Source organism: Pseudophryne corroboree, chromosome 2 (genome assembly GCF_028390025.1).
Source record: "Pseudophryne corroboree isolate aPseCor3 chromosome 2, aPseCor3.hap2, whole genome shotgun sequence".
Classification (NCBI taxonomy): Eukaryota; Metazoa; Chordata; class Amphibia; order Anura; family Myobatrachidae; genus Pseudophryne; species Pseudophryne corroboree.
The window spans coordinates 216,446,865-216,470,919 of record NC_086445.1 but is presented as its reverse complement, the minus strand read 5'-3'; the positions used below and the strand labels follow the sequence as shown (position 1 = coordinate 216,470,919).

Genomic DNA, 24,055 nt, shown 5'->3' with positions numbered 1-24,055 from the left:
GTCACATAGGCTATATGCACAGTCACAGTCATACATAGGCTATAATGTCACATAGGCTATATGCACAGTCACAGTCATACATAGGCTATAATGTCACATAGGCTATATGCACAGTCACAGTCATACGTAGGCTATAATGTAACATAGGCTATATGCACAGTCACAGTCATACGTAGGCTATAATGCCACATAGGCTATATGCACAGTCACAGTCATACGTAGGCTATAATGTCACATAGGCTATATGCACAGTCACAGTCATACGTAGGCTATAATGTCACATAGGCTATATGCACAGTCATACATAGGCTATAATGTCACATAGGCTATATGCACAGTCACAGTTATACGTAGGCCATAATGTCACATAGGCTATATGCACAGTCACATTCATACATAGGCTATAATGTCACATAGGCTATATGCACAGTCACAGTTATACGTAGGCTATAATGTCACATAGGCTATATGCACAGTCACAGTCATACCTAGGCTATAATGTCACATAGGCTATATGCACAGTCACAGTCATACATGGGCTATAATGTCACATAGGCTATATGCACAGTCACAGTCATACCTAGGCTATAATGTCACATAGGCTATATGCACAGTCACAGTCATACGTAGGCTATAATGTAACATAGGCTATATGCACAGTCACAGTCATACGTAGGCTATAATGCCACATAGGCTATATGCACAGTCACAGTCATACGTAGGCTATAATGTCACATAGGCTGTATGCACAGTCACAGTCATACGTAGGCTATAATGTCACATAGGCTATATGCACAGTCACAGTTATACGTAGGCCATAATGTCACATAGGCTATATGCACAGTCACAGTCATACCTAGGCTATAATGTCACATAGGTTATATGCACAGTCACAGTTATACGTAGGCTATAATGTCACATAGGCTATATGCACAGTCACAGTCATACGTAGGCTATAATGTCACATAGGCTATATGCACAGTCATACATGGGCTATAATGTCACATAGGCTATATGCACAGTCACAGTCATACATGGGCTATAATGTCACATAGGCTATATGCACAGTCACAGTCATACATGGGCTATAATGTCACATAGGCTATATGCACAGTCATACATGGGCTATAATGTCACATAGGTTATATGCACAGTCACAGTCATACCTAGGCTATAATGTCACATAGGCTATATGCACAGTCACAGTCATACGTAGGCTATAATGTCACATAGGCTAAATACACAGTCACAGTCATACATGGGCTATAATGTCACATAGGCTATATGCACAGTCGCAGACATACATAGGCTATAATGCCACATAGGCTATATGCACAGTCACAGTCATACCTAGGCTATAATGTCACATAGGCTATATGCACAGTCACAGTCATACGTAAGCTATAATGTCACATAGGCTATATACACAGTCACAGTCATACATGGGCTATAATGCCACATAGGCTATATGCACAGTCACAGTCATACATGGGCTATAATGTCACATAGGCTATATGCACAGTAACAGTCATACATGGGCTATAATGTCACATAGGCTATATGCACAGTCACAGTCATACCTAGGCTATAATGTCACATAGGCTATATGCACAGTCGCAGTCATACGTAGGCTATAATGTCACACAGGCTATATGCACAGTCACAGTCATACCTAGGCTATAATGTCACATAGGCTATATGCACAGTCATACATGGGCTATAATGTCACATAGGCTATATGCACAGTCGCAGTCATACATGGGCTATAATGTCACACAGGCTATATGCACAGTCACAGTCATACATGGGCTATAATGTCACATAGGCTATATGCACAGTCGCAGACATACATAGGCTATAATGCCACATAGGCTATATGCACAGTCACAGTCATACGTAAGCTATAATGTCACATAGGCTATATGCACAGTCACAGTCATACATGGGCTATAATGCCACATAGGCTATATGCACAGTCACAGTCATACATGGGCTATAATGCCACATAGGCTATATACACAGTCACAGTCATACATGGGCTATAATGCCACATAGGCTATATGCACAGTCACAGTCATACATGGGCTATAATGTCACATAGGCTATATGCACAGTAACAGTCATACATGGGCTATAATGTCACATAGGCTATATGCACAGTCACAGTCATACCTAGGCTATAATGTCACATAGGCTATATGCACAGTCACAGTCATACCTAGGCTATAATGTCACATAGGCTATATGCACAGTCATACATGGGCTATAATGTCACATAGGCTATATGCACAGTCGCAGTCATACGTAGGCTATAATGTCACACAGGCTATATGCACAGTCACAGTCATACCTAGGCTATAATGTCACATAGGCTATATGCACAGTCATACATGGGCTATAATGTCACATAGGCTATATGCACAGTCGCAGTCATACATGGGCTATAATGTCACACAGGCTATATGCACAGTCACAGTCATACCTAGGCTATAATGTCACATAGGCTATATGCACAGTCACAGTCATACATGGGCTATAATGTCACATAGGCTATATGCACAGTCACAGTCATACGTAGGCTATAATGTCACATAGGCTATATACACAGTCACAGTCATACATGGGCTATAATGTCACATAGGTTATATGCACAGTCACAGTCATACATAGGCTATAATGCCACATAGGCTATATACACAGTCACAGTCATACGTAGGCTATAATGTCACATAGGCTATATGCACAGTCGCAGTCATACGTAGGCTATAATGTCACATAGGCTATATGCACAGTCACAGTCATACGTAGGCTATAATGTCACATAGGCTATATGCACAGTCACAGTCATACGTAGGCTATAATGTCACATAGGCTATATACACAGTCACAGTCATACGTAGGCTATAATGTCACATAGGCTATATGCACAGTCGCAGTCATACATGGGCTATAATGTCACATAGGCTATATGCACAGTCACAGTCATACCTAGGCTATAATGTCACACAGGCTATATGCACAGTCACAGTCATACCTAGGCTATAATGTCACATAGGCTATATGCACAGTCACAGTCATACCTAGGCTATAATGTCACATAGGCTATATGCACAGTCGCAGTCATACGTAGGCTATAATGTCACACAGGCTATATGCACAGTCACAGTCATACCTAGGCTATAATGTCACATAGGCTATATGCACAGTCACAGTCATACCTAGGCTATAATGTCACATAGGCTATATGCACAGTCGCAGTCATACGTAGGCTATAATGTCACACTGGCTATATGCACAGTCACAGTCATACCTAGGCTATAATGTCACATAGGCTATATGCACAGTCATACATGGGCTATAATGTCACACAGGCTATATGCACAGTCACAGTCATACCTAGGCTATAATGTCACACAGGCTATATGCACAGTCACAGTCATACCTAGGCTATAATGTCACACAGGCTATATGCACAGTCACAGTCATACCTAGGCTATAATGTCACATAGGCTATATGCACAGTCACAGTCATACGTAGGCTATATTGTCACATAGGCTATATGCACAGTCACAGTCATACGTAGGCTATAATGTCACATAGGCTATATGCACAGTCACAGTCATACATGGGCTATAATGTCACACAGGCTATATGCACAGTCACAGTAATACCTAGGCTATAATGTCACATAGGCTATATGCACAGTCATACATGGGCTATAATGTCACATAGGCTATATGCACAGTCACAGTCATACATGGGCTATAATGTCACATAGGCTATATGCACAGTCACAGTCATACATGGGCTATAATGTCACATAGGCTATATGCACAGTCATACATGGGCTATAATGTCACATAGGTTATATGCACAGTCACAGTCATACCTAGGCTATAATGTCACATAGGCTATATGCACAGTCACAGTCATACGTAGGCTATAATGTCACATAGGCTAAATACACAGTCACAGTCATACATGGGCTATAATGTCACATAGGCTATATGCACAGTCGCAGACATACATAGGCTATAATGCCACATAGGCTATATGCACAGTCACAGTCATACCTAGGCTATAATGTCACATAGGCTATATGCACAGTCACAGTCATACGTAAGCTATAATTTCACATAGGCTATATACACAGTCACAGTCATACATGGGCTATAATGCCACATAGGCTATATGCACAGTCACAGTCATACATGGGCTATAATGTCACATAGGCTATATACACAGTCACAGTGATACCTAGGCTATAATGTCACATAGGCTATATGCACAGTAACAGACATACATGGGCTATAATGTCACACAGGCTATATGCACAGTCACAGTCATACATGGGCTATAATGTCACATAGGCTATATGCACAGTCACAGTCATACGTAGGCTATAATGTCACATAGGCTAAATACACAGTCACAGTCATACCTAGGCTATAATGTCACATAGGCTATAAGCACAGTCATACATGGGCTATAATGTCACATAGGCTATATGCACAGTCGCAGACATACATAGGCTATAATGCCACATAGGCTATATGCACAGTCACAGTCATACCTAGGCTATAATGTCACATAGGCTATATGCACAGTCACAGTCATACGTAAGCTATAATTTCACATAGGCTATATACACAGTCACAGTCATACATGGGCTATAATGTCACATAGGTTATATGCACAGTCACAGTCATACATAGGCTATAATGCCACATAGGCTATATGCACAGTCACAGTCATACGTAAGCTATAATTTCACATAGGCTATATACACAGTCACAGTCATACATGGGCTATAATGTCACATAGGCTATATGCACAGTCACAGTCATACGTAGGCTATAATGTCACATAGGCTATATACACAGTCACAGTCATACATGGGCTATAATGTCACATAGGCTATATGCACAGTCGCAGTCATACATGGGCTATAATGTCACATAGGCTATATGCACAGTCACAGTCATACATAGGCTATAATGTCACATAGGTTATATGCACAGTCACAGTCATACCTAGGCTATAATGCCACACAGGCTATATGCACAGTCACAGTCATACCTAGGCTATAATGTCACATAGGCTATATGCACAGTCACAGTCATACCTAGGCTATAATGCCACACAGGCTATATGCACAGTCACAGTCATACCTAGGCTATAATGTCACATAGGTTATATGCACAGTCACAGTCATACCTAGGCTATAATGTCACACAGGCTATATGCACAGTCACAGTCATACCTAGGCTATAATGTCACACAGGCTATATGCACAGTCACAGTCATACCTAGGCTATAATGTCACATAGGCTATATGCACAGTCACTTTAACTTATATATTATGAAGCATACAGTACAAGATACAGTAGCTTTATTCATTTTTAGCAGCAATAAAATAAATATAACAGCACAAATATGTCCCCAAATGTTTTTGGTAACTTTAGTTATTACTCATTTTTTGGGATCAGGTTTTACTGTTACTACAGCAAAATGACCAAAATGAATTTGGTGCAGAAAAAAGAAATTTGGTTGTGCTCCCGGGAGTTTACCTGGGTGGTTAGTCAGATGCAGGTGTGTCGCGACCAGGGTGGCTCCAGTGGTGGGGCTGTAGCCAGTGGTGAATTTCCCATTAGGCACGTGAGGCACATGCCTGGGGGCGGCACCTATTTGGGGATGGCACTTGGATGCTTGTGTTGGTACTAGCAGCCCAAAAAGTACCACTGACTGCAAAATATTTCCTATGTACTGTACCATAGGCCATCCTGAATGGAGTGTATATGGGGGACATGCACATACTGCACCTGTATGCTGTACTACTTAGTAAATATGTATACAGAGTTAAAAAATTAAAAAGTCATTGTTTTTTCTTTATTATTCTATTAAATTGGCTATCTTCAAATGAGGGCCTATAACTAATCAATAACAATAATAAAATTAGGCAGGACAGGGGTGACCGCTACTGTTGTGCCTAGGGGCGGCTTCACCTCTGATTCTGACCCTTTCTGTAGCACAGACCAAAATTCAAATAAGGGAGCCACCCCAAACCCTGTCAAACATTGCCGGCCAGGACTCACTGGCAGTTGGTGTGGTTCTCCTATTTAAATTTTGGACTGCACTACAGCCCCACCCCTGAAGCCGCCACTGGTCGCAACCAGCAACTGAACTGACACAGTTGTATTGGCATCAGCGACCATGTTCCAATGGACATTCTGCACCTTAATAGGGCTGCTCTAGTGTCTGATGGTGTAAACAAACTGCGAACAATGGTGCACAGTCAGTTCTGACAGCTTGCCTGAAAAGCAGCTCCTGCTCTGTGAAGCACCGTTCCCTCCCAGCTTCCGCTGCAAATCTCTCCAGCAAAGCGAATCTCCAGGAACTTATCCAGGACAGACCTTCTAGCCAGGAATGTAGTGAGGGTGGAGCACGAAAAAACTTAGAGGGAGTGCTGCTATCCGCCACTCCCCCTTCCTGCAGACCACTGTACAGGGAGCTGCAGAGCAGGAGGAGGAGAAGCAGAAGGGCGCACACGGACTTGGACTAGGAGACTAGGTAGGGAACAGGGCAGGCCAGAGGCGGCAGCAGGAGACACTAACAGCCGGCACGTGCTGGAGCTCTACCCGCATTCTTTATATGTCTCACTGTCTGCTTGTAGCTGTGCAGCAGAATTACTTCTGTCCTGCAGCACCACTCACTGCCCCCGCTGCAGCAGCACCTCTCTCTTTCCTGGAAGCTGCAGCACATGTCTCTACTTCAGCCAGTAGCGCCGAGAGGGGGCGGGGGAAAACAAATTATCCGGGGCCGGGTTGATGGAGGGGCCTGGAGGGAGCCCGGTTCCACTAACTCCCCCCTTCCTATACCTATGCTGTGTCCGGCAGCGTAGCCATCTTCCCGGCGAAAGCAAAGACTCATGCACTGTTCCAGAGTCTTTGCTCTGTAGTGGCCAGCAGTGCCGTAACTAGGCATTTTAGCGCTGTGTGCAAGAAACGGCATTAGCGCCCCCCCCCCCCCCCGCATGTAAGACAGGGGCAGTGCGCGCCGCAGGCGCGCCAAAAATATATAGGGGCGTGGCTTCATGGGAAGGGGCGTGGCCACAAAATAATACCAATTCATACTACGGTGCACAGTAGTCTCCATTATTCAAATTACGCTGCAGAGCCCCTTTTATACATTACGGCAGACAGCGACCCCTTTTTACACAGTACGGCAGACAGCGACCCCTTTTTACACAGTACGGCAGACAGCGACCCCTTTTTACACAGTATGGCAGACAGTGACCCCTTTTTACACAGTATGGCAGACAGCGACCCTTTTTACACAGTATGGCAGACAGCGACCCCTTTTTACACAGTATGGCAGACAGCGACCCCTTTTTACACAGTATGGCAGACAGCGACCCCTTTTTACACAGTATGGCAGACAGCGACCCCTTTTTACACAGTATGGCAGACAGCGACCCCTTTTTACACAGTATGGCAGACAGCGACCCCTTTTACACAGTACGGCAGACAGCGACCCCTTTTTACACAGTACGGCAGACAGCGACCCCTTTTTACACAGTACGGCAGACAGCGACCCCTTTTTACACAGTACGGCAGACAGCGACCCCTTTTTACACAGTATGGCAGACAGCGACCCCTTTTTACACAGTACGGCAAACAGCGACCCCTTTTTACACAGTATGGCAGACAGTGGCCCCTTTTTACACAGTACGGCAGACAGTGGCCCCTTTTTACACAGTACGGCAGACCGCGTCCCCCTTTTTACACATTGTGGCAGACAGCGACCCCTTTTTACACATTGTGGCAGACAGCGACCCCTTTTTACACATTGTGGCAGATAGAATAGATAGAGAGAGAGAGAGAGAAGAGAGAGAGAGAGAGAGAGAGAAGAGAGAAGAGAGAGAGATACTTACCATTCAGTGCAGCGCTTAGGCAGAGCCTGACAGGCAGTTTTCTCAGTGCTGCCGCCAGCTCCCGAGTCCTCTTGGTAGTGTCCTGCTCCTCCATGAACGTACAGCCACTCCATCTTCCTGCAGACTGACCCACCGCCAGGTACAGCAGCAGCAGCTTCACAGTCCCCTGCAGGCAGACCAATCAGCAGCGGCGGTGGGTGAGGGGACACAGACTCTGCCGCCGCCAGCGGGAGTAGGAACACAGGCAGCGCCGGCTGCCAGCGGGACACAGGCGGCGCCGCCGCCAGCGGAACACAAGCGGCGCTGCCAGCAGGAGTAGGGACACACGCAGCGCCGCACACTGTAGTGGACACAGGCGGCGCTGCACAAGGGACACAGGCGGCGCCAGCAGCAGCAGCAGTGAGTCTGGCTGTGGGCTGTGCAGAATGGAGATAGCGGCCGTGTGGGTGTGTTGCAAGATGGTGCGCCTGCAGTGCATTTGCGCTGTGGGCAAGGCACCATCGGCACACACCTAGTTACGGCCCTGGTGGCCAGCGTTATCTTCCCAAATATCACTGGGATGGCACTGGCCGGGGAGGAGGGATCCGCTTCCAGACCAAGAAAGGTAGGAAGCGGGTGCCCCCCCCCCCCCGTGTTAAAACGCCAATTAAAATATCTTTATATTAAAGGACATAGGGGTCTATTTACTAAGCCTTAGATGGAGATAAAGTACCAGCCAAACGGCTCCTAACTGTCATTTCTCTGACGTCCTAGTGGATGCTGGGTACTCCGTAAGGACCATGGGGAATAGACGGGCTCCGCAGGAGACTGGGCACTCTAAAAGAAAGATTAGGTACTATCTGGTGTGCACTGGCTCCTCCCTCTATGCCCCTCCTCCAGACCTCAGTTAGAATCTGTGCCCGGCTCGAGCTGGTTGCACACTAGGGGCTCTCCTGAGCTTCTAGTAAAGAAAGTATTTATTAGGTTTTTTATTTTCAGTGAGATCTGCTGGCAACAGACTCACTGCTACGAGGGACTTAGGGGAGAGAAGCGAACCTACCTGCTTGCAGCTAGCTTGGGCTTCTAGGCTACTGGACACCATTAGCTCCAGAGGGATCGAACACAGGCACAGCCTCGGTCGTCCGGTCCCGGAGCCGCGCCGCCGTCCCCCTTGCAGAGCCAGAAGCAAGAAGAACGTCCTGGAAATCGGCGGCTGAAGACTCCGGTCTTCATTAAGGTAGCGCACAGCACTGCAGCTGTGCGCCATTGCTCCCTATGCACACCACATACTCCGTTCACTGATGGGTGCAGGGCGCTGGGGGGGGGGGGGGGCGCCCTGGGCTGCAATTAGAGTACCTTAGATGGCGAACAGCACATAATATAGTCTAATAAACTATATATGTGCAAGAATCCCCCGCCATATTATAAATAAAAAGAGCGGGAGAAGTCCGCCGTGAAGGGGGCAGGGCTATCTCCCTCAGCACACTGGCGCCATTTCCTCTTCACAGCTCCGCTGGAAGACAGCTCCCCAGGCTCTCCCCTGCAGTTTCCAGGATCACAGGGTAAAAAAGAGAGGGGGGGCACTAAATTTAGGCGCAAACTGTATATGTAAAGCAGCTATAGGGAAAAATCACTTGTGTTAGTGTAAATCCCTGATTATATAGCGCTGTGGTGTGTGCTGGCATACTCTCTCTCTGTCTCCCCAAAGGACTTTGTGGGGTCCTGTCCTCAGTCAGAGCATTCCCTGTGTGTGTGCGGTGTGTCGGTACGGCTGTGTCGTCATGTTTGATGAGGAGGCTTATGTGGAGGCGGAGCAGGTGCCGATATGTGTGATGTCACCCCCTGCGGGGTCGACACCTGAGTGGATGGATATGTGGAAGGTATTAACCGACAGTGTCAACTCCTTACATAAAAGGTTCGATGACGCAGCTTTGGGACAGCCGGCATCTCAGCCCGCGCCTGCCCAGGCATCTCAGAGGCCGTCAGGGGCTCAAAAACGCCCGCTACCTCAGATGGCTGACACAGATGTCGACACGGAGTCTGACTCCAGTGTCGACGAGGATGAGACAAATATACAATCCACTAGGGCCATCCGATGTATGATTACGGCAATGAAAAATGTGTTGCACATTTCTGACATTAACCCGGTTACCACAAAAAAAGGGTATTATGTTTGGGGAGAAAAAGCAGCCAGTGTGATGAGTTAAATGAATTGTGTGAAGAAGCGTGGGGTTTCCCAGATAAGAAACTAGTAATTTCTAAGCGGTTACTAATGGTGTACCCTTTCCCGCCAACAGATAGGTTACGCTGGGAGACATCCCCTAAGGTGGACAAAGCGCTCACACGCTTATCAAAAAAGGTGGCACTGCCATCTCAGGATACGGCCGCCTTAAAGGAGCCTGCAGATAGAAAGCAGGAGGCTATCCTGAAGTCTGTGTATACACACTCAGGTACTATACTGAGACCTGCTATTGCTTCAGCATGGATGTGTAGTGCTGCAGCAGCGTGGTCTGATACCCTGTCAGATAACATTGATTCCCTTGACAGGGATACTATTTTGCTAACTATAGAGCATATTAAAGACGTAGTCTTATATATGAGAGATGCACAGAGGGACATTTGCCGGCTGGCATCTAGAATTAATGCAATGTCCATTTCTGCCAGGAGAGTATTATGGACTCGGCAGTGGACAGGTGATGCTGATTCTAAAAGGCACATGGAAGTTTTGCCTTATAAGGGTGTGGAATTGTTTGGGGACGGTCTCTCGGACCTCGTGTCCACAGACGCTGGGGCTCCACAGGTGGAGCCAGGTGCGGTGGGGGCCCGTCTCCGGAACTTCAGCGACCAGTGGGTTCGCTCACAGGTGGATCTCTGGGTTCTACAGGTATCTCAGGGATACAAGCTGGAGTTCGAGACGTCTCCCCCTCGCCGTTACCTCAAATAAGCCTTGCCTGCTACTCCCAAGGAAAGGGAGGTAGTACTGGCGGCAATTCACAAGCTGTACCTCCAGCAGGTGATAATCAAAGTTCCTCTCCTTCAACAGGGACGAGGTTACTATTCCACAATGTGTGTGATACCGAAATCAGACGGTTCGGTGAGACCCATTCTAAATTTGAAATCTTTGAACACTTATATAAGGAAGTTCAAGTTCAAAATAGAATCGCTCAGGGCGGTTATTGCAAGCCTGGAAGAGGGGGATATTATGGTGTCACTGGACATCATGGATGATTACCTACATGTCCCCATTTACCCACCTCACCAGGAGTACCTCAAGGTTGTGGTACAGAACTGCCATTACCAATTCCAGACGTTGCCGTTTGGTCTGTCCACGGCACCGACGGTGTGTTCCAAGGTAATGGCCAAAATGATGATACTCCTTCGAAAGAAGGGAGTTATAATTATCCCGTACTTGGACGATCTCCTTATAAAGGCGAGGTCCAAGGAGCAGTCGTTGATCGGAGTAGCACTATCTAAGGAAGTGCTACAACAGCACGGCTGGATTCTGAATATCCCAAAGTCGCAGCTGGTTTCTACGACGCGTCTGCTGATATTGGGCATGTTTCTGGACACAGAACAGTTGAAGGTGTTTCTCCCGGAGGAGAAGGCCAAGGAGTTGTCATCTCTGGTCAGAGACCTCCTGCAACCAAAACAGGTGTCGGTGCATCATTGCACGCGAATCCTGGAAAAGATGGTAGCTTCTTTCGAAGCAATTCCCTTCGGCAGGTTCCTTGCAAGGAACTTTCAGTGGGACCTGTTAGACAAGTGAGGATCGCATCTTCAGATGCATCGGCTGATCACCCTGTCCCCGAGGGCCAGGGTGTCTCTGCTGTGGTGGCTGCAGAGTGCTCATCTTCTCGAGGGCCGCAGATTCGGCATTCAGGACTGGGTCCTGCTGACCAGGGATGCAAGCCTCCGAGGTTGGGGAGCAGTCACTCAGGGAAGAAACTTCCAAGGACTATGGTCGAGTCAGGAGACTTCCCTACACATAAATATTCTGGACCTAAGGGCCATTTACAATGCCCTAAGGCAAGCAGAACCCCTGCTTCAAAACCAGCCGGTGCTGATTCAGTCAGACAACATCACGGCTGTCGCCCATGTAAACCGACAAGGCGGCACAAGAAGCAGGATGGCGTTGGCAGAAGCCACAAGGATTCTCCGATGGGCGGAGTATCACGTGCTAACACTGTCAGCAGTGTTCATTCTGGGTGTGGAAAACTAGGAAGCAGACTTCCTCAGCAGGCACGACCTCCACCCGGGAGAGTGGGGACTTCATCCAGAAGTCTTCACGCAGATTGTGAACCGTTGGGAACGGCCACAGGTGGACATGATGGCGTCCCGCCTCAACAAAAGCTAAATTAGTATTGCGCCAGGTCAAGAGACCCTCAGGCGATAGCTGTGGATGCACTAGTGACACCGTGGGTGTACCAGTCGGTTTATGTGTTCCCTCCTCTTCCTCTCATACCCAAGGTACTGAGGATAGTAAGTAAGAGAGGAGTAAGAACTATACTCGTAGTTCCGGATTGGCCAAGAAGCACTTGGTACCCGGAACTACAAGAAATGATCTCAGAGGACCCATGGCCTCTGTCTCTCAGACAGGACCTGTTACTGCAGGGGCCCTGTCTGTTCCAAGACTTACCGCGGCTGCGTTTGAAGGCTTGGCGGTTGAACGCCGGATCCTAACGGAAAAGGGCGTTCCAGATGAAGTGATTCCTACGCTGTTAAAGGCTAGGAAAGATGCTGCCTGAAGTTCAGACGTTGTTAAGGGAGTGCTGCATATTCAGCCCCTTTTTTGTGCCTCCAGTGGCACCTTGGAATCTCAATGTAGTGTTGGAGTTCCTAAAATCACATTGTTTTGAGCCACTTCAGAACGTGGAGTTGAAGTATCTCACGTGGAAAGTGGTCATATATATATTTGGCCTTGGCTTCGGCTAGGCGTGTGTCAGAATTGGCGGCTTTGTCGTGTGAAAGCCCTTATCTGATCTTCCATAGGGACAGGGCAGAATTGAGGACTCGTCCCCAATTTCTCCCTAAGGTGGTATCAGCGTTTCATTTGAACCAACCTATTGTGGTGCCTGCGGCTACTCGGGACTTGGAGGCTTCCAAGTTGCTGGATGTAGTCCGGGCCCTGAAAATCTATGTTTCCAGGACGGCTAGAGTCAGAAAATACTGACTCGCTGTTTCTCCTGCATGCACCCAACAAGCTGGGTGCTCCTGCTTCTAAGCAGACTATTGCTCGCTGGATCTGTAGCACGATTCACCTTGCACATTCTGCGGCTGGACTGCCGCATCCTAAATCAGTAAAAGCCCATTCCACGAGGAAGGGGGCTCTTCTTGGGCGGCTGCCCAAGGGGTCTCGGCATTACAACTTTGCCGAGCTGCTACCTGGTCGGGGTCAAACACGTTTGCAAAATTCTACAAGTTTGATACCTTGGCTGAGGAGGACCTTGAGTTTGCTCATTCGGTGCTGCAGAGTCATCCGCACTCTCCCGCCCGTTTGGGAGCTTTGGTATAATCCCCATGGTCCTTACGGAGTACCCAGCATCCACTTAGGAAGTCAGAGAAAATAAGAATTTACTCACCGGTAATTCTATTTCTCGTAGTCCGTAGTGGATGCTGGGAGCCCATCCCAAGTGCGGATTGTCTGCAATACTTGTATATAGTTATTGCTTAACTAAAGGGTTATTGTCATGAGTCATCTGTTCAGTGAGGCTCAGTTGTTATTCATACTGTTAACTGGGTATAGTTATCACGAGTTGTACGGTGTGATTGGTGTGGCTGGTATGAGTCTTACCCTGGATTCCAAATCCTTTCCTTGTAGTGTCAGCTCTTCCGGGCACAGTTTCCCTAACTGAGGTCTGGAGGAGAGGCATAGAGGGAGGAGCCAGTGCACACCAGATAGTACCTAATTTTTCTTTTAGAGTGCCCAGTCTCCTGCGGAGCCCGTCTATTCCCAATGGTCCTTACGGAGTACCCAGCATCCACTACGGACTACGAGAAATAGAATTACCGGTGAGTAAATTCTTATTTTTTCAAACCCAGCCTGTGACATGGTATTTAGGAGCTCATCGGCTGGTACTTTATCTCCTTCCACTTTATCTCTGTTCAAGGCTTAGTAAATAGACCCCATAGTCACAACGACTTTATTAAGCTATGACCACACACCCCTTTACTGGGGCCCGCTCTCTACGCCCCTGACTTCAGATGCTACAGCAGCTCTCTCTGCCCTAGCTGCCGCATGCCCCTATATTGTTGTGGCAAGCCTTTGGCATGAACTGACCCTATTTTAAACATGGGGGGTATCCAAAGGAAACTTTCACCCTGAGCTCCACAAGGTCTAGAACCGGCTTCTTTTTAAATGTAACATGCCACCACATTTTGGCAAGGCCCCCAATTCAGTACAGGGGAGAGGGGCACCAAAACATATCGTTGCTCCAGGCACAATGGTGCCTAGCTACACACCTGGTCCTAGCATCTACTTTTAATTAAATAGCACAAGAATATGAGATGGCGCAAGAAAAAGCACTATATTTCAAACTATTTTTGCAATTCTTACTACTAGAGCCCATAGTGTCTCTATGTTCAGCAGGGGAACCATAGAAAACAGAGGTCACTTTGTTACAGGGGGAAATGTACTAAGCATTGGATAGTGATAAAATGGATGGAGATAAAGTTCCAGCCAATCAGCTCCTAACTGCCATGTTACAGGATCTCTCTCCACTTTATCACTTTCCAAAGCTTAGTACATCCCACATTTGTGTGTCTAAGAAATTATCAGGTGATCGGATGTTCAGGTCATGTGATGCACCCAGGGAGGAGAAATGGCATTGTTAGCAACTACTGTTGGTGAAATCAGCAGGACACAAGGGGATATTTATCAAAGCTTGGAGAGAAATAAACAGGAGAGAGATAATGTACCAACCAATCAGCTCCTAACTGCCATGTTACAGGCTGTGTTTGAAAAATGACAGGTGGGAGCTAACAGGCTGGACTCTTTATCTCGCCATTTTTATCTCTCTCCAAGCTTTGATCAATCTCCCCCTTTAGAAACTAGTTTGACAACTACTGTACATCAAAAATGAAAGTGCAGACCTTAAGACAGTGATAAAAACATCACTTTGAAAAAAGAATGGGCAGGCCTGATGGTGCTTTATTTATTTTTTAAATGCCCAACAGATAAAAAATAGAGTAAGCAATACTAAAAATATTAGCACTAAAAAACGTATGTTAAATGCCAACCATATGTTCCTCACTTTGGTATATTTAACACTATTTTTAGCACTGTTCAAGCCCTGTTCACCTTCTGGTAAATGTACATAATCACATTTTACCATGGACATATGTCCATTCCATTACAAAGATGAGCATGGTTGCCCTAGCATACATAGATGACTTACCACTCGTATTTCAGGCACTGAGCGACTGAGAGTCCATTCCTGGCTGTTCATTACACATTCTGCAAAAAAAGATATTGAATTTATTAAAATTTGTGTTTCCATTTTGTCAAAGACAGACAGAGACATTTATCAGGAGTGCAATGGTTGGCTCTCTGCTTCCTGAAGCAGAATCCCTGGCATGCTCTGCCAAATACGACACCAATCACTTTAGTGACTACATTTTGCTTTCAAAATAAAATCAGCCTAATAAATCATACATTATGTATTACAAGTCAAATTCTAATTTTATCAGATATGATGTTTTTCTTTATGGCTATGTCCCAATTTGCATCCTCATCTTACACTAGATCTATATAGATTAATATACTATGGCTTTTAAAAATAAGAGATTCTGATCATCCCAAAGTGTTCCTGGATTAAGCCTGTGTTGGAATGGTAAGTATATATTACTACAGTATGACTAACACTCATTATCTACATAACACTAGAAAATATATATAAACACACAAGGTAAAAGTCAGTGACTGTAGTTAATATTAGAAGTTGTATTTTGGCTTCTTTGCCGGCGGATGTCTAATATGGGGACCTAAATTCATCAAGCTCCAAAAATACAAAATTTTCAAAGCTTGACAGGGGGAACCTCTGCCATCTTTAGATGCCGCTGATTCTCAGACCCCAATCCTTCCCGGGTTGTGAAGAGGAAACCTAATGGATCCCTCCGCTCCTATTCAGCTCCGTCTGCCAGCAGCGGTGCATGTGTGAACCCAAGTTCACGCATGCGCACTAGCACTACTGAGACAGACTTGGATCAGCTGTCCCCGCACCAGAGCAATGTTGAATTGCTCCAGTGATTATATATCTACTGCTTCTACTCGCAGTGAGCTGGATACTTAATTACCGGTGGTCACCTGGCCCTGACAATGAATATGTCCCCAAATCTTACAACATATATGGGGCTCATTCTTTAACAGTTTGGATATAATGATACTAGTCCAGAAAAAAATTAATTAAAAACTGTTTTCAAATACAAGAACATTGCTGCTTATTAATCACTTTGTTTATACTCAAAATGTAATTAAAAAAATTATATATATATATATATATATATATATATATATTAGGGATGAGCGGGTTCGGTTCCTCGGAATCCGAACCCGCCCGAACTTCATGTTTTTTTTACACGGGGCCGAGCGACTCGGATCTTCCCGCCTTGCTCGGTTAACCCGAGCGCGCCCGAACGTCATCATCCCGCTGTCGGATTCTCGCGAGGCTCGGATTCTATCGCGAGACTCGGATTCTATATAAGGAGCCGCGCGTCGCCGCCATTTTCACACGTGCATTGAGATTCATAGGGAGAGGACGTGGCTGGCGTCCTCTCCGTTTATAGAGAAGAGAGTGAGACAGTAGAGAGAGACACAGTAGTAATTTTGGGGAGCATTAGGAGGAGTACTAGTTACTTGCTGAAGTGATAGATAGTGTGACTGTATATTATCTGACTTGTGGGGGAGACACTGACAGTGGGGAGCAGTTAGAGTCTGAGAGCAGGACTCAGGAGTACATATAACGTACAGTGCACACTTTTGCTGCCAGAGTGCCACACTGCCATTGTGACCACACTGACCACCAGTATAATATATATTGTGATTGTCTGCTTAGGAGTACTACTTGCAAGTTGCTGATAGTGTGACCAGTGACCTGACCACCAGTCACCACCAGTTTAATATATATATATATATATATATATATATAATTGTATATAATATATATATAATATTGTATACCAGCTACCCGTGTTTTTTTCTTTTTCTTTCTTCTTTATACATACTACTATAGTAGCTTACTGTAGCAGTCTGCGGTGCTGCTGAGCTGACAGTGTCCAGCAGGTCCGTCATCAGTCATTACATAATAAATATATCTACCTGTCCGGCTGCAGTACTAGTGTGATATAATATATATTGATTTCATCTCATTATCATCCAGTCTATATTAGCAGCAGACACAGTACGGTAGTCCATGGCTGTAGCTACCTCTGTGTCGGCAGTCGCTCGTCCATCCATAATTGTATACCACCTACCCGTGTTTTTTTTTTTTCTTTCTTCTTTATACATACTACTATAGTAGCTTACTGTAGCAGTCTGCGGTGCTGCTGAGCTGACAGTGTCCAGCAGGTCCGTCATCAGTCATTACATAATAAATATATCTACCTGTCCGGCTGCAGTACTAGTGTGATATAATATATATTGATTTCATCTCATTATCATCCAGTCTATATTAGCAGCAGACACAGTACGGTAGTCCACGGCTGTAGCTACCTCTGTGTCGGCAGTCGCTCGTCCATCCATCCATAATTGTATACCACCTACCCGTGGTTTTTTTTTTTCTTTCTTCTTTATACATACTACTATAGTAGCTTACTGTAGCAGTCTGCGGTGCTGCTGAGCTGACAGTGTCCAGCAGGTCCGTCATCAGTCATTACATAATAAATATATCTACCTGTCCGGCTGCAGTACTAGTGTGATATAATATATATTGATTTCATCTCATTATCATCCAGTCTATATTAGCAGCAGACACAGTACGGTAGTCCACGGCTGTAGCTACCTCTGTGTCGGCAGTCGCTCGTCCATCCATAATTGTATACCACCTACCCGTGTTTTTTTTTTTTTCTTTCTTCTTTATACATACTACTATAGTAGCTTACTGTAGCAGTCTGCGGTGCTGCTGAGCTGACAGTGTCCAGCAGGTCCGTCATCAGTCATTACATAATAAATATATCTACCTGTCCGGCTGCAGTACTAGTGTGATATAATATATATTGATTTCATCTCATTATCATCCAGTCTATATTAGCAGCAGACACAGTACGGTAGTCCACGGCTGTAGCTACCTCTGTGTCGGCAGTCGCTCGTCCATCCATAATTGTATACCACCTACCCGTGGTTTTTTTTTTTTCTTTCTTCTTTATACATACTACTATAGTAGCTTACTGTAGCAGTCTGCGGTGCTGCTGAGCTGACAGTGTCCAGCAGGTCCGTCATCAGTCATTACATAATAAATATATCTACCTGTCCGGCTGCAGTACTAGTGTGATATAATATATATTGATTTCATCTCATTATCATCCAGTCTATATTAGCAGCAGACACAGTACGGTAGTCCACGGCTGTAGCTACCTCTGTGTCGGCAGTCGCTCGTCCATCCATAAGTATACTAGTATCCATCCATCTCCATTGTTTACCTGAGGTGCCTTTTAGTTGTCCCTATTAAAATATGGAGAACAAAAATGTTGAGGTTCCAAAATTAGGGAAAGATCAAGATCCACTTCCACCTCGTGCTGAAGCTGCTGCCACTAGTCATGGCCGAGACGATGAAATGCCAGGTGTTTGTGTCGGCCACTAGGGTCGCTTATCTTACTCACACAGCTACCTCATTGCGCCTCTTTTTTTCTTCTTTGCGTCATGTGCTGTTTGGGGAGTGTTTTTTGGAAGGGCCATCCTGCGTGACACTGCAGTGCCACTCCTAGATGGGCCAGGTGTTTGTGTCGGCCACTAGGGTCGCTTATCTTACTCACACAGCTACCTCATTGCGCCTATTTTTTTCTTCTTTGCGTCATGTGCTGTTTGGGGAGTGTTTTTTGGAAGGGCCATCCTGCGTGACACTGCAGTGCCACTCCTAGATGGGCCAGGTGTTTGTGTCGGCCACTAGGGTCGCTTAGCTTAGTCATCCAGCGACCTCTGTGCAAATTTTAGGACTAAAAATAATATTGTGAGGTGTGAGGTATTCAGAATAGACTGAAAAATGAGTGGAAATTATGGTTTTTGAGGTTAATAATACTTTGGGATCAAAATGACCCCCAAATTCTATGATTTAAGCTGTTTTTTAGGGTTTTTTGAAAAAAACACCCGAATCCAAAACACACCCGAATCCGACAAAAAAAATTCGGTGAGGTTTTGCCAAAACGCGGTCGAACCCAAAACACGGCCGCGGAACCGAACCCAAAACACAAAACCCGAAAAATTTCAAGTGCACATCCCTAATATATATATATAAAGTGATACTGAATAAGGTTACTTTAACTTTGTTCATTATTAAGTATGTAAATAATAATAATGATAATACTTTCTAACACACAAGAGTAGAGATTGGACAAGGTGCACCAGTGTAAGTTGTGTAGATGGGAGTAGAGTAGGCTCTACTAGAGAGAAGGGATTTCAGTGAGCATGTGAAGATGTGAAGGCTGGAGGTGAGTGGACCATACATGTTAGGGAATTAGATAGGTAGATGCTGATAGCTGCATTACTTACATTAAACATCTTAAACACTGACTAATTTTGGATCAAGTTATTTCCATGTTCTTATTTTCTACAAATTAGATACAGAATTGGCTGATACCATGGAGAGCAGAGGGAGTTGGCAAATAATGTATATTTAGGTTCAATTTCTTCTCATACTTCCATGGTTATAGGGCTTATTACATACATAGATTTTATTAGCATAGGTACAACCTCAATGTACTATAAACTCACATAGCTGAGTGCATGATGTAGCCTAAAGTTACAATAACCTAAATGCATGAACTATACTTCAATGCAAATGTTTTTAAACGTTCATTCACAATGTTCCTAATTAACACTATATTGCATTATATGTTATGGTGTAATTGTAAATTAAGACGATTGCATGGAATTATTTTTCATTTTTTGGGCTTGTAAACACACACAACATATACAGAACATCCCTTTTACTGTAAACGCATTGACTTACATCATTAATGTACTTGTTGCCCAAGTTTGGACTTTCCAGCACCACTGCATATGCATGAACTGCATGCAAATATACCCTCAAGCCAACCCACTGAAGTTGTAAATTAACCCTTGCCGTTTCAGGCCAGTATCGCTGAGGCAGAGAAATATTGATCATCTACATCAGCGATCTTTTATTTTTAAATTGCGATGATAGATCTTTCTGTGTCGGGATAAGCAGCAATATAGAGCCAGCCTTAGCACCAAATTTGGGGCTATTCATCATAACTTACTGTAATTAATAGATAACATTTTTAACCTGCTTTTGTACAAATTAGGTTTCAGTGCTATTCATTGAAAAGGTAACACAGGAGTTATCATGGATATCTCCTTCTAATCTTTCACTCCTGACCTGGCCTGCTGTTCCCATACACCCTAAATTCATCAAGCTCAGAAATGACAACATTTTCAGAGCTTGACTGTGGTAACATTCACCATCTCCAGATGGCATTTGTTCCTGCACTGCCGCTGCTTCCCTTTGGGAAGAAGTCTCAGTTGCGATGAAGAATCTGTTCGTATCCCTCCTCCACTGCCTGGCAGAAGCAGAGCCGGCCCTAACCAATATGATGCCCTAGGCAAGATTTTGGCTGGTGCCCCCTAGCACCACCGCTGGTTCCGCTTCTGACCTTGCACCTCTTTCCCAGCACCATCACCCCTCACCCATAGCAGTCCTTATTTTGGTGTTTGTACCCCCTATATTTTAAATAGGAACAGTTTGCACATTTGGCGCACAGCCCAAAAAGGGGTGTGTTTTTGCTGGCAAGGGGCATGGCCACACAATAGTAACCCCAATTCCAATTACGCCACACAGTACTGCAACTTCATTCATATTTGATCATGCGATAGTGTTCATAATTCATATTACTTCCCACAGTAGTATCACTGTACCTTATAAACGTTACTCCTCACAGTAGAGCCCCTTATTCACATTACATCACACCCTATTGCTCTTTATTCAAATTAGACGACACAGTAGTGCCCTTTCTATACGCCACATAGTAGAGCACCTTATACAAATAATGCCACACATTAGTAATGCATTTATACACATAATTCCACACAGTAATGCCCCTTACACATATGAGACACATTATTAATGTCCTTATAAACATAATGCGCCTTACACATTATGACAACCTTTATTAATGCCCTTTTACACATAATGTCCCTTACACATAAGCCGCACATTATTAATGCCCTTATACACATAATGACACACATAGTGCCCCCTACACATTTGCTGCACATTATTAGTGCCTCTATGCACATAATGACACACATACAGTAGTACCCTTTTACACATATGCCGCACATTATTAATGCCCTTATACACATAATGACACGCATAGTGCCCCTTACACATATGTTGCACATTATTAATGCATTTTTACATGATACACATAATGCTCTTTACACATATTCCGTACACTACTGCAAAACCAACCCACTCATATGCACACAGCAATCACACTGCCACTAACACTGTGACCTCTGCCTCTGCTTGGCTAGAGATGTGTCCTCATAAATCTTGCCTCAATGCTAACATCTGGCACCTTTTTTTTTAATGAAAATGCATCTTATTTGCATTGCTATGTGGCTAGGATGCACAAGCAGCTTTTACTGCTTAAAATGATATGCAGCATGCCTATATACTGTGTGAGACTGGCTGTATCTGCATATGAAATGCTACACACAGAATATAGGCATGCCGCATATCATTTTAATCAGCAGAAGCTGCTGATGCCCCTAGGCATATCAAATGCCCTAGGCAATTGCCTAGTTTGCCTATACCTAAGGCCGGCTCTGGGCAGAAGTCTCACTGTGCTAAGTTTCACCACTACACTACTATAGTATTTGCGGACACAGCTGATTTTCGGATCAGCTGTCTCCGTGCCGGAGAAATAATGAATTATCAACTTAATTATCAGGGGCCACCCATAATTAGCACCATGAATAGGCCCCTTACTAGTAAACAGAACTCTTTATTTTGGATGAAAAATGTGTCCTTTTGCCGACTGTGATCCATGTTATGTAGCACTGAATGATCAGTTCTAGTAGCATAACCCCCTGCTGCCATGTTTCTATGATTTCCTACCATAGCCTACTTGTCCAGAAGTGAGAGAGGGAAGTGCAGCATATGATTTGCTAATCTGCCTGTCTGCAACAGGTTTAAATAGCAGTTCTGACACATTTAAAAATGATGACACCATTAAGATGAGGTGAATTTCCTTCTTGGTACCTGGCTGCTACTGCATGTGGCACATTAAGGATGGCAGACAATATAGGCAGATTAAGGATGTGTCTACTGACCCTGAAGGCAAGGAATAATGACCCATTGAAAGCTGGCAAAGAGTTGGTCTATAAACGTGTCTATGTGACACATGCACGGTTTGGTGTCTGAGCAGCCTTGTGCTCACAGCTGGGAATGCTTCCCATCTCTGGAAGCTAAAGACATTGCCTCGTGTTGGAAGATTTCATTCACTTCCTTTTTAAAGCACACTGTAGACAGCTTTGTGGCCAGCAGCAATTACCTTCACTGTTTCTGGCGTAAAGTATATTATCGTCCACATCCATGCATTTAGGGGTCTGAATGGATCACTGCCAGTGCTTTCTCAGCCTGCCTTGTGTCTGCATTTCTTCTGTCACAATACTGTTTGATATAATTTCTGACAGTTTGCAAGGAAAAGCCAGGCAGAACATAGCATCTTCTTATTACTGACTAGAGATGAAGGACTTTACATAGGGAGAACCAGTATACCGCAGACAGCATTTTACATAGACCAGCTGGCTGACCATTTTAGGCAATTCTGATATCTGCAGGGCCAGCCGGTGGCTTCACAAGGGGGGTGTGGCCCACTCCCAGTGTCACCCGCTGAGGGGTGACACCAAAATGCTGTCTCCTGCTCAGTAACAGGAGCCGAGTGCACTGTTACATTATATGCAGCACTCGGCTCCTGTCACTGTGTAGGAGCCAGCACTACCATTAGGTCATTGGCGTTTCTACAATGGGTGCAATGTGTGCGGTGCACACGGGCACCTGGGTCCAGGGGGGGCCCACACCGCACACATTGCAACCATTTAAATACTTACCTTACCGGAGTCCAGCGGCAGGTGCAGCGTCTGCGGCGGAAATCACCACCAAAATGGCCGCTGCACATGCGCGGTAGCCAAATTGGTCTCCGGATCATGGCGGGCACCATGTTTCCGGAGACCTGTGCATGCGCAGTAGACTCCGGCACATTGCCGGAGTGTACAGCGCCATTCAGAGGAGGGGGTCCACCCGGAGGTGCACACGGGCCCCCTCCTCTGTAGAAACGCCCCTGCATTAGGTGAACTTAGGCGGTCACCTGGGGCAGCAGTGGTTATGGGATGTTTAAGACCCCAAATGAGTAACATAATGTACTGTAACCCATCTATTGTTTTCAGTATCGTTGTGGCTCCTCCACACTGAGCACCAGTCACTGACAGAAGACACAGCCAGCAGTTTCTTACCTGTGAAGCAGAGGCTATAGCTCTCAATGTTTAGCAAGTATTGTTGATCTGATAAAGTGGAAAATAATTTTACTATTAATTGATGGACAGCAGTGGCAGAAGTCCGATGTCCGATGGTAACTGCAGTTTATGTATGAGAGACTGCTTCTGGAATATGATATCACTGTCCAGCCACGCAGTCCTAGACTGAAGTACGCGTGGATGTCTCTTCCTATCTGCTAAGCAGCAGAGGGATGCGGTGGGGGGTTGAGTATATGAGTTTGTCAGCTAAATGGTGTAATGGTTAGCATTACTGCCTCCCACCATGGCCCTAACTGTGTGGAGTTTGTGTATACTCCCCATGCTTGCGTGGGTTTTCTTTGGGTATCCTCTCACAATCCAAACAAAATGAACCCTAGGGTGAATGTGTATACATGTACATGTAGCAGGGAAAATGGATTGTATGCTCCATTGG

General features: G+C 45.3%; 1 protein-coding gene across 2 annotated transcripts in view; it reads right to left on the bottom strand.

Moving 5' to 3' along the window:
* AGAP2 (ArfGAP with GTPase domain, ankyrin repeat and PH domain 2) overlaps nucleotides 1-24,055 on the bottom strand; it is a 355,861-nt gene that overhangs the window by 174,707 nt on the left and 157,099 nt on the right. For both annotated transcript variants that reach the window (XM_063952311.1, XM_063952312.1), the window contains exon 2: nucleotides 15,308-15,366. In XM_063952311.1, the coding sequence (XP_063808381.1) occupies nucleotides 15,308-15,366 (59 nt within the window). The remainder of the gene's footprint in view (nucleotides 1-15,307; nucleotides 15,367-24,055) is intronic.